General features: G+C 40.7%; 1 protein-coding gene across 2 annotated transcripts in view; it reads left to right on the forward strand.

Annotated features, from left to right (window-relative positions):
* atad3 (ATPase family AAA domain containing 3) overlaps positions 1-18053 on the forward strand; it is a 69679-nt gene that overhangs the window by 20674 nt on the left and 30952 nt on the right. For both annotated transcript variants that reach the window (XM_069918794.1, XM_069918795.1), the window contains exons 7-13: positions 442-511; positions 1854-2009; positions 4759-4815; positions 4913-5038; positions 14767-14891; positions 15560-15611; positions 17566-17636. In XM_069918794.1, the coding sequence (XP_069774895.1) occupies positions 442-511; positions 1854-2009; positions 4759-4815; positions 4913-5038; positions 14767-14891; positions 15560-15611; positions 17566-17636 (657 nt within the window). The remainder of the gene's footprint in view (positions 1-441; positions 512-1853; positions 2010-4758; positions 4816-4912; positions 5039-14766; positions 14892-15559; positions 15612-17565; positions 17637-18053) is intronic.

Genomic DNA, 18053 nt, shown 5'->3' on the forward strand with positions numbered 1-18053 from the left:
TGCAGAAAATAGGTTACGGTGACTCCATAGGTTAGTCTTGAGGTGACCATTAGCATGAATGAAGATTTATTTAGCAGATGAGCTGATCTGGAAAGCAATCGTATACAGTGGAAATGGGTGGTCTTGGTTGCAGACATGAAATCCTGTACATTGTTGACAATAAACAAGCTGAAGGAACTCTGCGAATCAGGCAGCATCCATGAGGCAATGTTTCAGGTGGAAATCTTGCTTCAGGGCTGAATATCAATTTAGAGGCTTGTTAGCATTGCCTCACTCTGCGATAACAGTTTGATGGCTGATTTTGATGTTGGTTCATTAGAATCTGACTTGTAATATTTTTTTCTGCTTTCTCCAAGAGAAAGGGGACTCTTTTTCCATTGGAGCATCAAGTAGTCTCTATCTGTGTGATGTCTGATCCATTTTATCCTTTCATTCACTTAGGACAGCTGGGGCAGTGTTTGGAGAAGGATTCCGGGCCTTTGTTTCTGACTGGGACAAAGTCACAGCCACAGTAAGTGACAGGAGGTGAAGCAGGAAACTGCAGTATTTCTTTCCTCTGGTTTTTGATCAACCCAGCTACAAGGTGAAAGTTGGGCAATGAGCTTTCCACACAGTCATACAGCAGCCAGTGCCCCAAACTGCTCGTGGATTTACAGTAAAACTGCTCACTATATTTCTGAAGATTAGATTTAGAAAAGTGCATGGATCATTCCATGTCCTTCACAGTTGTGATGAGCTGCGGTTCATATATTTGCATTTCTACTCTTTCTATGTTAATCTGCTTTATGATAATTATTTTAGAGGTTAAAGTGAGTTTTCACCATTTTTTTTTTAAAGTAAATTCCATACATCTTACTGGTCCAGTTTAAATGGATTTAGGAGCACTGTTGCCTTAGTCTAATGCGTCTGTGTATGCCAAACATGGAGAAATACCATTAAATTTGTAAATGTGATTTTGTGGCAATATACCATAACTTGCCACTTTGTGTGGAGGGCTAACGTTTTGCCCTGATTAGCAGTCAGTGCAGTCATTGGTTGCTTGTGACCAAACAGACAGCTAGTTTCTATTTTGTTCATTGGTAGAGCTCATGGCCCAACTGTTGGCATTCCTTAACATAACACTTGAATTTTTTAAAATGTAGACATACAGCATCGTTACAAGCCCTTTTGGCCCACAAAAACGTGCCGCCCAGTTTCATCCAATTGATGTACACCCCCCGGTACTTTTTTGAATGGTGAGAGGGAACCGGAGGCCCCCCCCAGGGAAAATCCACACGGACACGGGGAAAGCGTACAAACTCCTTACAGACAGCATGGGATTCGAACCCCAGTCCCGATCACTGGCTCTGTAAAGGCATTGCGCTAACCGCCTCTCTAACTGTACCGCCTCAATTGGTATCATCACTGTTCATTCCCCCACTTCCCCCAGAAGTGGTATTCCCTTATGGTCATACTCTAGTCATATAAGTGGCTGCAAACAATTTCTCTAGAAGCAACAGGTCAGCATTTGGAGGAATTGTGGAGTTCATGAATATTCCGGATTTTCATTTTTTTTCCCTTCGATATGAAATTTTTGCACAGGACTTAATAATTGATTGTGGGTTTGGTGTAGAAATGACAAATTCTAGAGTAAAGCAATGTTTGGATAGGAATGTAGGCTTCTTGGTCCAGGTACCCATTGTTGTGACCTAATTTTTAAAAAAAATTTAAATGCTTGCCAAATTCTTGAATGTTTCTTCAAAATGGTTTCCAAAATTGCCTGCATATAGTATAAATTGTTTAATGATGATCCTGTCTATTTTGGCGATGCTCATGAATGCACCACACATGCCTTTTCTCAAATTTATTCTCAGGTGGCTGGACTAACCCTGCTGGCTGTTGGTGTTTATTCAGCCAGGAATGCTACAGGAGTTGCTGGGCGATACATTGAGGCTCGCTTGGGAAAGCCTTCCCTGGTTCGAGACACTTCTCGCATTACGTTAGTGGAAGCATTGAAACATCCAGTCAAGGTAGGGCAGCTTGAGGCAAGAATTTGAGAACTGGTAAACTTCCTGAAGTAGAAAGATAAGACCTGAATGATGGTACAACAGAGAGTACTTTTTTCTGTATCTGAACCCAGAGGACTGGCTGCATAATGAAGCCCAACCTCCTCAGTCACTGCTGTCCTCTAGCTCCTACATTGCACTTGCTTGCATTAGATAAAAAGGGCAGCTCATCAATAGAATTTAAGATTTCTAGTAGACTTGCATTTGTGCTGCACCCAAGGAACTTGTGCCCAAATTCCTTTTATTGAGCAGTGTTTTGATAATCAAATAAATTGGTATTGTGCTCTGTTGACAGAGGGAAACATTGTGGCATGAACACCAGAGATGTAGCATTCAAAAGGAATTGTGCAAATGTATGCACTTAAGAGTGTGGCTTTTTAAAAAAAAAAAAAAAAAAATGCTTACAGTGTTCTGGGAAATAGGCAGGGAAGTGAAAATCTGAATAGCTCTTGAATAAAGCAAACTATTTACAAATCTGCTCCGCACCAGAATACTCCTGTATTTGTTACATTCACCTGAGTCTCTTTTGGAATTAGATATTAAAATGGGGTCAGCATTTACTCAGTACTGCACTGAAGGGTTCACGTACATGAATAGTTAGTATATCAGTAGCTTTTTGGTACTCTGAAATAATGCTTACTAGTAATTTAGATGTATATCAACTTGGAAGCTATCCAGCAATTGATAAGTATTTTTGAGCACCGGAATACTTTAGATGAAATAATGCATTTCTCTGCAGAGCTGGATAGTGAGGGTGTATGCATTTAGTTCAGCTGAGAGATCTTTGGAATCTATTTATATACTGTAGTTTTCAAAAATTATTTTTTCATTTGGTGATTCTCTCCCAGTGATGTTAAAATTAAACTCTCATCTGAGACCTACACTGATACACAAACTGTAAAAGAGTTCTAAAGGACTCCAAACCGTACTGAGCTAGAAGGGTGTGGAAGATGGACCATTTGAGAAAGCTGCAGGAAATTGTAGTTCTCTCTGACACCCTTGTGAACCCCTGGAAAAGGATCATTTAATAAGAATGGTTTGCTTCATTTCACTTGAAGAAAGGGTGCAAAAATAATATTTAAATTATTTGCGAAGTGGTTGTGTACAGAGAGAAGATTGTACAGCCATACATGCTAATAAGATGGCTTTACATTATTAATGAACACAGGGTGATAACTGGTCAGATGTGCTTAGTTTTTCACATCTATGGATAGGATGACCACAATGCCTTAATAATTTGAGAGCACACAGTTCAAATTTATTGCCAGAGTACGACATCACTGAAGGCCAGGCAGAATTTTTAATTACTGATTAAAAACTGTATAAAAAGAGTTGATGAGTTAGCATACAGGAGGGAGATTGACTTGGCTAAATGACAACCTCACACACGATGTCACCAAGACCAAGGAGCTGATTGTAAGTTGAAAAGAATATGTAAAGAAGTTATGCACATACAGAAAATAAATATTCAGTAATAAAGAATCCTTCAACAAGTCTCTGAATATGTCTGTTGTTCAGGAATTTGATGAAGGGGTAGTAGCTATTCCTGAACTTGGTTGTAGGAGTCTTGTGGCACTTGTACCTGCTTCCTGATGGTAGCAGCGAGAACAGAGCGTGTGGATCCTTGATTGCTGCTGCTCTCCAGTGTCAGCGTTCCGTGTAGATGTTTGGGCTGTATCCACTAACTTTTGCAGGGTCTTCCACTGAGGTGTATTGGTGCTCCCACATTGCAGCTGACCAGCACACTTTCCACTACACGTCTGCAGAAATTTGCCAAAGTTTCTGATGACATACTGAACCTCAATAAACTCCTGAGGAAGTAGAGGTGCTGACGTGATTTCTTTGCGATGGCATTAGTATGATGGGTACATCCAGGAAATGCCCACTGAGATGGTGACTCCCATAAATTTAAATTTGCTCACCAGCTCTGATTACCCCAATGATCATAGATCTGGTTTTCCTGCCTTAAAGTCCACCGTCAGCTCCTTGGTCTTGGTGTCATTGAGTGTTAGGTTGTCGTTAGTTGGTGAATCATCCAAGTTTTCAATCTTCCTCCTGCATACTGACTCATCGACCCTTTTTATGCAGCCTGCTGCAGTGGTATCGTCATCAAATTTGTATATGGTGTTATCAAGCAGAGCAGGGGAATAAGTATGCATCTCTGATGGAGATTGAGGAAGTGATGTTCATGGCAATCTGCACTGATTGGGGTCTGGAGGTGAGGAAATTCAGGATTAAATTGCACAGACTATTCAACTTGTGAAGTTTATTTAATGGCTATTTTGGGGTGGAGGTGGGAAAGGGTTAACTTTGGTAAACCAACCATTTTCAATTTAAATTTTAAATTGAGACATTCAGTACAGTAACAGGCCCTTTCAACCCATGAGGCCGTACTACCCAATTGACCTACAAGCCCAAGTTTTACTTTGGATGGTGGGAGGAAACCCATGCAGACACAGGGAGAACATTCAAACGTCTTGCAGCCAGCATGGGTTTCGAATCCCGGTCCTGGTTGCTGGCACTGTAACAGCGTTGCATTAACCACCACGTTAAAATTGTTTTTCTCCAGCTCCTGTCTTGCAGATTAACGTATATGGAAGTTCAGCGAAGGATGAATATCCCTTATTTTTGTAATAATGTTTTTTTTACTTGAGCATTTATTGTGGTTCTGTAAAGGAGTTGCAAAAATTGAGCTGAATATTTTTACCTCCAGGTCGGTAGACGTTTGATGAGCAAGCCGCAGGATGCGCTGGAGGGAGTGGTGCTTAATGTGAGTTGCTGCAATTCTGCTGAATCTTGGTTTTTTTTCTCACTTGTATTTTGTAGAAATTCTTTTCTCTTCCCATTTTTCTTTTTTCTATCCATAGCCAAAATTGGAGGAACGTGTTAGAGATATTGCTATAGCAACTAGAAACACCAAGAGTAACAAAGGACTATACCGAAATATCCTCATGTATGGACCTCCAGGTACAGGGAAAACCCTGTTTGCCAAGGTAATATCACATTAAGGCATTCCTGTGAATTTTGTGCATGTTGCTTTCTAAGACAGTGTTTACCTTGAATAAAATAATTCTATAGCTTCTGCAGATAATTACTGAATGTATTGATGTTTAGCTGTCGTCCTGGCCTCTAAAATCAGGTACTAGTTACTGGTAAGGAAGTCAGTAAATTCAGGAATACTCCCATGCCTTTTCTACCCTCCCCCTCATACCACCCTTCAACTGATGATCCCTGAAAATGTGTTTATATTAACATTAATTGTCAGGTGAAGTCAGTGAATCATGTCCTTGTCATTAGCCCTGAGATTCAAATTAAATCTGCAGTTTAATTGTGGGCTGTAAAAGTAAATATATTAGTGCCTTGAGGATTTACAGCCCAACCACACATAATATTAATATAATAATTTGTTTAACTTTTCTAACTCATCTGTTAGCAATTATAGTCCTTGTCCTTTTGGTTTGGATGTTACTGACAAGGCCAGCATTTATTCACATCCCTCTATTTCCTCTCTGAATAGCAAGAGCAGCTTGTATCTAAAAATAAACTCCTTCTCTAAATGTATCAGAATGTCCTATGGCACTTCACAGGTGAGTATTCAAATAAAGCATATTTGTAGGGCATTGAGGTCACTTTTAATGTGTGTCATAAAAACATATGGAAAGGTTGAGGGGGCATTGAAAGCCAAAAGCCAATGGTGGTTCTTTTAAATTCAGGGATAAGCAGAATTAGAAGGGTGCATGTCTTGAGGGTTGAAGAACAGGTGGAGATGATAAATGGGTTCTGCCGACACGCAAATTGAATTGGGTCAAGTCTGGCTTATGGGCTGGAGTTGTTGTGAACCAAGACCAGCCTCTCAAACACCTGGTGGTGATGGTGGACATTAAAGCATTCAGGATATTAATGTTGGAGAAAATGGAATTGTTTGGCATTTGTGTGCAATAAGTTTTTTTAATTTTGGAGATATAGCACAGTAACAGGCCTTCCAGCCCACGAGCCAGTGCTGCCCAAATACACTCATATGACCAATTATCTACTAATCCCATATGTCTTTGGAGGAAACCCAAGATGTGGGGATAACATACAAACTCCTTACAGTCTGCGCTGACACTGTAATCTTCTTTGGCTTGGCTTCGCGGACGAAGATTTATGGAGGGGGTAAATGTCCACGTCAGCTGCAGGCTCGTTTGTGGCTGACAAGTCCGATGCGGGACAGGCAGACACGGTTTCAGGGGAAAATTGGTTGGTTGGGGTTGGGTGTTGGGTTTTTCCTCCTTTGTCTTTTCAGTCAGGTGGGCTCTGCGGTCTTCTTCAAAGGAGGTTGCTGCCCGCCGAACTGTGAGGCGCCAAGATGTACGGTTTGAGGCGATATTAGCCCACTGGCGGTGGTCAATGTGGCATGCACCAAGAGATTTCTTTAGGCAGTCCTTGTACCTCATCTTTGGTGCACCTATGTCACGGTGGCCAGTGGAGAGCTCGCCATATAACACGATCTTGGGAAAGCGAAGGTCCTCCATTCTGGAGACGTGACCCACCCAGCGCAGCTGGATCTTCAGCAGCGTGGACTCGATGCTGTCGGCCTCTGCCATCTAGAGTACTTCGACGTTAGGGATGAAGTCGCTCCAATGGATGTTGAGGATGGAGCGGAGACGACGCTGGTGGAAGCGTTCTAGGAGCCGTAGGTGATGCCGGTAGAGGACCCATGATTCGGAGCCGAACAGGAGTGTGGGTATGACAACAGCTCTGTATACGCTTATCTTTGTGAGGTTTTTCAGTTGGTTGTTTTTCCAGACTCTTTTGTGTAGTCTTCCAAAGGCGCTATTTGCTTTGGCGAGTCTGTTGTCTATCTCGTTGTCGATCCTTGCATCTGATGAAATGGTGCAGCTGAGATAGGTAAACTGGTTGACCGTTTAGAGTTTTGTGTGCCCGATGGAGATGTGGGGGGGCTGGTAGTCATGGTGGGGAGCTGGCTGATGGAGGACCTCAGTTTTCTTCAGGCTGACTTCCAGGCCAAACATTTTGGCAGTTTCCGCAAAACAGGACGTCAAGCGCTGAAGAGCTGGCTCTGAATGGGCAACTAAAGCGGCATCGTCTGCAAAGAGTAGTTCACGGACAAGTTTCTCTTGTGTCTTGGTGTGAGCTTGCAGGCGCCTCAGATTGAAGAGACTGCCATCCGTGCGGTACCGGATGTAAACAGCGTCTTCATTGTTGAGGTCTTTCATGGCTTGGTTCAGCATCATGCTGAAGAAGATTGAAAAGAGGGTTGGTGCGAGAACGCAGCCTTGCTTCACGCCATTGTTAATGGAGAAGGGTTCAGAGAGCTCATTGCTGTATCTGACCCGACCTGGTTGGTTTTCGTGCAGTTGGATAACCATGTTGAGGAACTTTGTAATAACACTGTAATAACATTGTGCTAACCACTTCACTAACCATGCCACAAGTGTTGTTTCCCACTTGTGGCTTTTGAGCACTGATGTACCCATACTCCATATCTGTGGATTGTAAATGGAAACCTCTCCAGTATAGACATGATGATGGTTCGCTCATTTATCAAGTCAAGTTCAGAATTATTGTCAAGAGTATGTGTATGACATCACATACAATTCTGAGATTCTTTTCTTCTACAGACGAGTTAGAATTACCACTTACTGATAGGGCAAAAAAATTGTACTCAGTCTACATGTACACAAACAAAGAAATGTAAACAAATTGCAATATAGAGAGAAAAATAAAGTCACAACATTAAGGCTGTACATGCTGCCCTGGGATGCTGCAGAGTATTTTGCAATCAAATAATTTATGATAAAGTAATCACTGCAATATAGATGAATGCAGAGTTCCACAAAGAGCAATGATCAATTAATGTTAATTTGTTGTCTTAAATAGCATTGATCAAGTTATCAGCATCAACATTGAATTATGCCCAAGCATCTTTTACATTTCTCTGTAAAAGGGTAGGTGATCTCACTTGAACACGTCACCCAGGATAGATGACTTACTACATTTGACCTTAATATCAGAGATATGAGTCACTTATATGATAAAGTGTGATCTGCACTCATTGTCCCCTGTCGGTTTTGTTCTATTTTGTGTGGGTGGAAGCTTCAGTTGAGAAAAGAATATAATTGCAAGAATAGAAATGTATAGAGCAAAAGATAAACTGTGGGAAGAGCTCAAAAGTAAAACATGAAAATCTGCAGACACCGTGGTTGAAGTAAAAACACAATGCTGGAGAAACTCGGCAGGTCAAGCAGTGTCCTTTATATGGCAATGGTAAAAATACATCACCGACATTTTTCAATACCTGTAGCCTGAAAATGTTGATGTATTTTTACCATTGCCATATAAAGGACACTGCTTAACCTGCTGGATTTCTCCAGCATTGTGTTTTCACTTGTTGGAAGAGCTCAACATGTCAAGCGGGATCTGTGAAGGCAAAGGGTTGGTCAATATTTCAGGTCAAAATCCTACATCGGGATGAATGCAAAGGGAAGATGGACAGTAAATGGAAGTGAGGAGTGTTTGGGAACGATGAAGGTAAATAAGGGATAGGCTGAAGAAGGAAAGGCTCATGGTCACATAAACTCCAGAGGAAAGCAAAGAAGAACCAGGTGAGGGAGGGTGATGAGTCGATGTTACGAGGGGGAGGAAAAGGCAAAGCGTGAGGAGGGGCATTGTAGTTGGATGAGTGGGACTGGGAAAGGAACTCTGGGTTGGGTTACTTAAAATTGGAAAATGCACTCTTCATACTGTGCAAGCTGAATACAAGGTTATTTTTGTCTACTTGTGTGTCGGTGTGAAGAGAAAGGAAGTGGTGTCTGCTACTATAAAATCTAGATACTATGCAAGCCCACATTCTATTGAATTTTTTTCTCTTAAGTGGTTGGACGGCACTGGTTTAAATGGGCAGGATTGGCCTCTAGCATACTGTAAAGAGAGATTTTTTAACTTTGAAATTAATTGTAGAAAAAGTGAGAATGACATGCTACAGGCTGGTTGAAATGCAATTTTTAAAAATATATATATATATAATTAATTTATAGCCAAGTATAATGTTCTGTACAAACACTGAAATGATCCTTTAATTTCCTCTTGCGTAGATGGTATATGTTGATCACTGGTAGTGAGTCAGCTCTGGCCCTGTGGCATTTGCATTCTCTACTATTTGAGCTGTTAAATGTCAGCACTAGTAAAGAGAATTTAAAAAGAGCAGTGATTTATTCTAGAAAAGTAAGATGGCTGAATTGTCACAAATGGTGCAAAAAAGATTTCACTTTTACTATGCTGTGCTTGATATGTAATGAGAGTATTTTTTAGGGGGGGGGGAGCCAATGATTAGGAAGGAAAATCCAGAATTCTTTGAATCAAGGTTAGGGTAGAAAGCAGATTCCGTTTGGTGAGTCCAACTATGCATTTTTCTCAATATTTCAGCGCCTGTTCAAATCGTGCATTTTTCTTCTTTCTTTTCTTTGGCTTGGCTTCGCGGACGAAGATTTATGGAGGGGGTAAATGTCCACGTCAGCTGCAGGCTCGTTTGTGGCTGACAAGTCCGATGCGGGACAGGCAGACACGGTTGCAGCGGTTGCAGGGGAAAATTGGTTGGTTGGGATTGGGTGTTGGGTCTTTCCTCCTTTGCCTTTTGTCAGTGAGGTGAGCTCTGCGGTCTTCTTCAAAGGAGGTTGCTGCCCGCCAAGCTGTGAGGCACCAAGATGCACGGTTTGATGCGATATCAGCCCACTGGCGGTGGTCAATGTGGCAGGCACCAAGAGATTTCTTTAGGCAGTCCTTGTACCTTTTCTTTGGTGCACCTCTGTCACGGTGGCCAGTGGAGAGCTCGCCATATAACACGATCTTGGGAAGGCGATGGTCCTCCATTCTGGAGACGTGACCCACCCAGCGCAGCTGGATCTTCAGCAGCGTGGACTCGATGCTGTCGACCTCTGCCATCTCGAGTACTTCGATGTTAGGGATGAAAGCGTTCCAATGAATGTTGAGGATGGAGCGGAGACAACGCTGGTGGAAGCGTTCTAGGAGCCGTAGGTGATGCTGGTAGAGGACCCATGATTCGGAGCCGAACAGGAGTGTGGGTATGACAACGGCTCTGTATACGCTTATCTTTGTGAGGTTTTTCAGTTGGTTGTTTTTCCAGACTCTTTTGTGTAGTCTTCCAAAGGCGCTATTTGCTTTGGTAAGTCTGTTGTCTATCTCGTTGTCGATCCTTGCATCTGATGAAATGATGCAGCTGAGATAGGTAAACTGGTTGACCGTTTTGAGTTTTGTGTGCCCGATGGAGATGTGGGGGGGCTGGTAGTCATGGTGGGGTGCTGGCTGATGGAGGACCTCAGTTTTCTTCAGGCTGACTTCCAGGCCAAACATTTTGGCAGTTTCCGCAAAACAGGACGTCAAGCGCTGAAGAGCTGGCTCTGAATGGGCAACTAAAGCGGCATCGTCTGCAAAGAGTAATTCACGGACAAGTTTCTCTTGTGTCTTGGTGTGAGCTTGCAGGCGCCTCAGATTGAAGAGACTGCCATCCGTGCGGTACCGGATGTAAACAGCGTCTTCATTGTTGAGGTCTTTCATGGCTTGGTTCAGCATCATGCTGAAGAAGATTGAAAAGAGGGTTGGTGCGAGAACACAGCCTTGCTTCACGCCATTGTTAATGGAGAAGGGTTCAGAGAGCTCATTGCTGTATCTGACCCGACCTTGTTGGTTTTCGTGCAGTTGGATAATCATGTTGTGGAACTTTGGGGGGCATCCGATGCGCTCTAGTATTTGCCAAAGCCCTTTCCTGCTCACGGTGTCGAAGGCTTTGGTGAGGTCAACAAAGGTGATGTAGAGTCCTTTGTTTTGTTCTCTGCACTTTTCTTGTTGCTGTCTGAGGGCAAAGACCATGTCAGTATTACATTATCTTGGTATTTGACACCTATGGGGATTGGTAGATACCAGATAAGTGAATTTTTGGTTTGCTTGTTGTGTGATTGGCGAACTAACGGCAAAGCGTGCCCATTTTAAACTTCAATATTTTTTACCTATTTATTTTCCGCAATTTTTTTTCCGCCAGTTGTTTGATGTTGCCGGTTGTTTGAATTCCAGTTAAACAGGAGTTTCACTTTATTTGTGTTGGCTCTGTCTAAAGGTGTTTGGGAACGTGCTCAGAATGCAGTCTTGGCAAGTGGTATTATTCTGGGTTAACAATTTTGTATGTAATCAGATGAGTTGCATGAAACTTGATTGCTGAATGCAGTGGTGGTTGCTGTATGGTACTTCCTTGTCAGTTTTTCACTGTGCTGAGTTGTCATATTTTCTTCCCAAGGGCAGATACTTAGTAATATCGCCTGAAAAGTGAACACCAACAGGAATATCTCACTTGTTCGTTTAATAAATACAGTGATTCTACTTGTGAGACTTTCACAGGATAACAGCACTGTAAATGGCCCGGCTGTTTTATCACTTCACTTGTGGAGACTTGCATCAACACTTGTAACTGCAAAAAAGAAAATTAGCTTTAAATTGAAGAGTCATGGGGCTATAATTAGAAAACATCATTCTTTTTATATAACACTGCAGTGGCTCGCTTAAAACCTGAACTGAATCAGTTATACTGGTCCTTGAAGTAGAGCCAGAAAACTAATCTGATTGTATGCAACAGCATTAACTTTACTCTTGATATAACGGTTTCCGTCTGATGTCAAAAATCTTGCTTCTATGTGTACATCTTAACTCTTTCTTCCCATTGTTCGATCTTAAATCACAATGATCATTTGAAGCTCCAAGTATTGTAATGTCGTGACATTTGTGATGCTACAGTACTTCCAATGGTGGGAGGCCAAAATTTACAACGACAAGATTGTTCATATGGATGCAAGAATTTGTTATGAGAATATAAAATCAGGAATTTGGTTCTAATTGGACGACTGGGCACTGAATGCTGTGCGAAAATGCCTTGATTGCATTCTCCACGGAGCGTCAACTTTGAGAAAGCGACTTTGAGGTAAAGACAATCTTGTGGCTTTGTACAGTAAAACGCCTGGTATCCAGCACCTTTGGAATTGGTAGATGCTGTATAAGCTAGTTGTCTGGTTGCTTGAGACTTATGATGCCTAACCAATGCAACTACATTAAGAATAAGCAGTTTAAAATACTAGACTATACTTGCATGAATATACAAACCTTAAAGCATTTTACATTATTTTCAGTCATATTCTGTAAAAACGTTTAACCGTAGCTGCATCTGCAGGTTCCTCCCCTCCACAGAGCCACCTGAAAGATGAGCAATAACATTTATAGATAATTAACCCCCCCCCCCTCCTGTTTACAGGTAGAGCCTTACTAATATACTTAATAATATTCTGATAAAGACTGTTACTAATCAAGAATCAGAAAGTCTCCCCAGCGGTGAGTGGCATCAACCAGTTTTTCATCCTGGGCGACACCATTTTATTCAAACAGCTGCTAAGAGCAAAGCACAACCAAGCACTCTGCTGGCTGAATATTTGCTCCCATTTTCACTAAAGATTTATGTGTTACTTCAGAGAACATTTACTTTTACAATTTTAAATTGTTATTTATTCCTTTTCATTTTAATTATTTATTTTCTATTTTTGCCCGTTGTTTGAGGTTGCCAGTTGCTTGAATTCCAGATAACAGGGGTTTTACTCTGTGAACAAAACAAATAAATAAATGAACAGATAGACAGCCAGGGCTCTCTGAGCAAACGATCTATTGTAGCTGTGAGCCGAGAGGTGAATGCTATGTTGCCTGCTCAGTGCCAAGGTTAAGGATGTAATGTAGCTGAGTGACTCGTTGGGAGTGGACGAGGAATATTTCTGTGTCACAGACCAAGCAAGAGCTAGTGACATCAATAGGAAGGAGTTCTGCTGAAGAGAAATTAGCAATTTAGTTTTAAATAAAAAAACACCACCAAAGAGTTGGTAATCGGACACTACACGATGCATTCAAATTGGCACAATATCAATGAGGACAGAATTGATTGCATGGGGAAATGGGTTTCCATTCATGGGCCACTGGCCCCAGTATAAGGGGGAAAGGAAGATGCTTCACTATGGCCTTCATTGGAACTTGGCTGGGACCAGTGACCTAGAAAATTGTAAAAGCTTGAGCTGTTGATAGGACTTTAAACTAAAGAATGGATAGATTGAGTAGTTTTGCTTAGGTGAGGGAAAATGTAGGAAGTAATAGGGTAATGAAGTGGGTAATAATAACACTGGACATCAATTTTTTTCAAAAGTTTGCAGTTATGATAGACAACTTCAAGGTGAATACAAAGATTATTTCAGATTTGCTGTATCACGTAGGAAGTTGGAAAAACATTAAATTAGCTCTTAATTGAATTTAGCATGTTTAATCGCTTAATGACACATTGCATTAGTTCAACTGACCTAAAAATATTTTGCTGCTGATTTTCGTTTGCACTCAGCATCTGATGCCTCTCGTGTCAGGGTCCAACAATAGTCGGCCAGCATCGATGGATTCCAGCTGCATTGATAACGCTTTTCCATGGTCACAATGCCCTGGTGAAACCTTTCACCATGTTCGTCACTGACTGCACCAAGAAGTTCAAGTGTGGATGCAGAAAATGAATTTTCAATGACATGTTGCACTTTGTGGTTTTGTAGCTTGAAGTAGACTTAAAATATGACGGGAAATTACAAAAATAGGTTATATCTCTAAAACGGTACATGGGATTAGCACAGGAAAGTGGTATTCAAGTAACCGATCTGTCTTCTGAAATGACGCAGATATAATGTGCTAGTAAAAGCAATGATTGTAGACTTCAGGAGGAAGTCAGGAGAACCTGATCCAGTCCTCATCAAGGGCTCAGTAGTGGAGAGGGACAAAATTTTATATTCCTGGTTGTCAACATTTCCCAGGCTCCATGGCTATGCAATCACGAAGAAGGCTCATCAGTGGCTAGATTTTGAGGTTTTTTGAAGAGGTTCGGTATGTCACCAAAGACTTCTGCAGGTGTACCGTGGTTGGTCTGGTACAGGGGTGCCAATGCTCAGGCCAAGAAAAAAAAATCCAGAGTTATTAACGCGGCTAGCAACATCATGGGCACCGGACTTCAGTTCTGTCAAGGACATCTATAAGAGACAGTGCCATAAGAAAGCAGCCTCTATCCTTAAGGACCCCCACCACCCAGGTCATGCCCTCTTCACTCTGCTACCATAAGAAGAAAGGAACTGGAGCCTAAAGACAAGCACTCAGTGGCACAAAGACAGCTCCTCCCCCCCATCCCCCCCCCCAATCCATCACCAAGGTACTTGTCCTCGATCTCAAAAGTATGTGGAATGATCTCATAAACCAAGCCTCCACTCCTAGGCATGTGTAAGCAACCACTTTTGAAGAATAAGGCCAGATGATGACTATAACCATAACCATATAACCATTTATGGAGTGGAAACAGGCCATGTGACTAATGTTAAATGCCATTCTAAATCTACAGTTGCTATTAAACTAGTCTAAAACTTCATGCATAAGCTTTCTCATTTAAATGATTTGGAGGATCCAGGCCATTAAGTCTGTCAGGCCATTAAAAGGTGTTTGTGAGCACATTGGAAAGGACTGGGGTACACAGAATACATTGAGTATACGGCAGCTGTCTTCCCTCAGTAGGCTGATACTCCAGACCAGTACTAATTGGATCTTCTTAACCTTTGTCACATTTCTTCTTTACCTTTGTCACATTTCTTTTTCTTGACAGAAACTAGCTGTACATTCCGGCATGGATTACGCTATCATGACAGGTGGTGATGTGGCCCCAATGGGGCGTGAAGGTGTCACCGCCATGCATAAAGTCTTCGATTGGGCATCCACGAGCCGGAGAGGGTGAGTTTATGTCGGTTTGGCGGCTAGGGATGAAGGGTTGTGAAAGTCACCTTTTCATAATTCTGTTCTCTCTTGGTTAATTTTACAGCATCTTGAGTAACTAGAGGTTATTTAAGGATGCCAATTTTATATCTTGTGTTTCAGGCAGTAATTTGGAATTAAATTTTATATGCGCAGTCCTGCTTTGTAGACCACCTATTTACATGGCAGTGATGCTGCTGTACTCTGTTTTCCTCTGGTTGCGTTTATTTTTGCTGCCAAACCTTTGCAATATTTGTTTCACTTATTCCACTTACTATTTGCTTGCAGGTTGACTGCCAAATAAATAAAATAACAAAAATATAAGCAGCAATTTTACCAACACTGAGATCTTAATTTGGAGCAGTGGACATATAATTTTAATAACATATGGGACAATCCATATCCATTATGTGTCGGCACCAATCAATCATTTCAGTTTTAGTGAATCAGTCCTACACTTGTTTGACATGGGCCTATCTTAAAAATACAGGTACAACTTAATTATCTTCTGAGAACAATTTGTTCTAGGATCAACATTGTTGGGTTCTGAGGCATGTGTACAGAGGAATGAACTGTTTCTGTCTTGGATTTAAATATTTCAATGTAGTTGTCTGAAACCAATGGAATAAATTGTGTCCTGTGCACAGGCTTTTGCTGTTTGTGGATGAGGCAGATGCATTCCTTCGAAAGAGAGCAACAGTAAGTTTATTATTTGTGCACTTTTGAATTTTTTGAAACAAAATAATGAATGTGAAAATGCTGCCTTTATATTGATCCTAATCAGTTGTGAGCATATTGTATTTTTAGGCTGTTTTGAAATGCCTTTCAATTGCGCCAGTGTTTTTTATTTACCGGTAAATGTTATATTCCTGTCCCTGTTCTTTATATCCACATCTGTGTGGCCTTAGTTTGCTCAATGCGAGGATGGACCTTTTGATCATAGAAAAAGCTGGTACAGACTGGTCAATTCCCCTCCATTAGTAACTGGATATGGATGAGAAGCCTCATTCCCAGAATGTTAAACTTGGGATTGAGAATTTTGGATAAGTCTGCTAGTGTATTATCATGCCTTGTGTATGTCACAACTTCACTTTGAAAGTTTAATAAAGTATGAAAAGAAAAAGAGCATTTGTTTTTTTTTTATCTCCAATTAAGTGGGAGCATGAATGCAACTTTTTCTGTCACTGAAACTGCTCTGGGGAGAATAATTTGGTGGCAGTGCAGCTTGTTTAGGAAACAACGATGAAAAACTCCATGTGCCCTATAAACAGTTAAAATGTGTATATAAAAAGTTTTGGGAGAAAACCATAGAAACAGGTCATTTAACGTTTTGACTTCTTTTCATTAAGATCATGGATGATTTGTGTGTTAAGCCTGACCTGACAGTTTTCACCTGTTATCCAGGCCATGCATTTGTGCAAGGCTTTCCATCCTTTTATTAATAATTACGGGCAATACTTGACCCAATGCATGCCCTTCCAGGGCTGCTGATCACATCCTGCCACGTTGAGTACTGGCCTCTGCTGTACAGCCAACTTTAACGGCAAATCAAAATTTACCTTTAATGTCGTGTGTTTCAACTTTATCCACCATTCTTACTGCAGCTTCCATTTTGATTTGTTTTCTGAAAGTCCATAAAAATAATATCGATAGATAGGTCTTGTGATTATTTTGTTCAGCAAGGTTCTTTTTGTATGACCTACCTTTCACCAACCTATCCTGGTTAATGAAACTGTTTTAAAGTTGTCCAGTCATTTTACAGACCAGCAATTTCCCAAAGACCAAGGCTGACTAACTAGTCCAGAATTGAATGAATTTCTCCTTTGCTTTAAATAGTCGAATGATGAGCACATATTTTGAGTTTAAAGAGCTAAGTACTGAAAACCATATGGTTCTGGAAATATATTATTTTTCAGAGCAATTGTTTGATTCATTACTGTCATTTTGCTTGCATTAATTTTGAATATCTGACTCTTACTGGTTTTCCTTGGCTGGTTTAATGTGTAATTTTCTTCTCTAAATGCCGATACAAAGTTATTCTTCACCATGTCATCTATTCATTTTTAAAATCTGTCATCAGTTTTCAAAAGGACCATGTGGCCACCTTTATTCCAAATAAATAATTTTCTAGGCTGACTTTTAGTGCTCCCTATTTAAAACTGTTTCTCCATTTCCTGTTTGTTCTTTTGTTATTTTCCACAATTCTAGCGATCTGTACTACCTGCATTGGCTTTTGCAATGCTTTTTCTGTTAACTTAATGTTTGTTACCTTTCTTAGTTATCCATCTAGTTTTAAGATAAAGAGAGATTTTATCTTTTTACTGTTGGTACATTTGTTTCTGTACCATATTAAATACTTGAATGATCACCTGCCACTGACCTAAAGTAATTTCACACTTTAGTACATTTTACCAGATTATAATTGCTGGTGTATTTCTCTTTTGCATGGTAGTCAGCTTTGTCCAATTTAAAGTTTTAGTAGCTTTTTTGAAGCAATTCTTCCCTTTTAGAAACTATATATATTGGCCGCTCTTCAGTTTTGTTGCTAGTTGATAAATGTGCATTCATTATTAGTACAGAATTTTTTGTTTGTTTGGGTATTTGGACAGGGGGCCTTATTCACAATTTTTTTTTTCCCCTCATGTTCTTCTAGGAAAAAATCAGTGAGGATCTGAGAGCAACTTTAAATGCATTCCTGTACCGAACTGGAGAGCAAAGTAACAAGTAGGTCTTGTTATCCAACGTTGTTGAGAAAGAAAGGAAATAATTCCTCACCAAAAAACCTATAACTCTTTTTATTTTCTTCCATTTATTGTCCAGTCAGTGGCAAGGTTCATAATCCAACGTGAGGATCAAACTGCTTATTTCCAATAAACCTTGAAATTATTTGGAAGGAGTAAAATCGAGGTGATGCCATTGCAGAGGTTTTGTGAAATTAATCTTGTACCGGTCTGATGTAATTTACTTCATCAAACATACTGAAACAGTACCATCACAAATGCACTGAAGATTTAAAGGGAAATTATCTGTAAAGCAGGAAACATGGTGGTAAAAGGGGGGAAAAAATAAAGCATCGTCTTCAGATATACCACCTAATGAGGAAAGTCCTAATAAGACTTTCTGGAAAGATGCCAACCTCCT

The sequence above is a fragment of the Narcine bancroftii genome, chromosome 2, assembly GCF_036971445.1.
Source record: "Narcine bancroftii isolate sNarBan1 chromosome 2, sNarBan1.hap1, whole genome shotgun sequence".
In the NCBI taxonomy this organism is placed as follows: Eukaryota; Metazoa; Chordata; class Chondrichthyes; order Torpediniformes; family Narcinidae; genus Narcine; species Narcine bancroftii.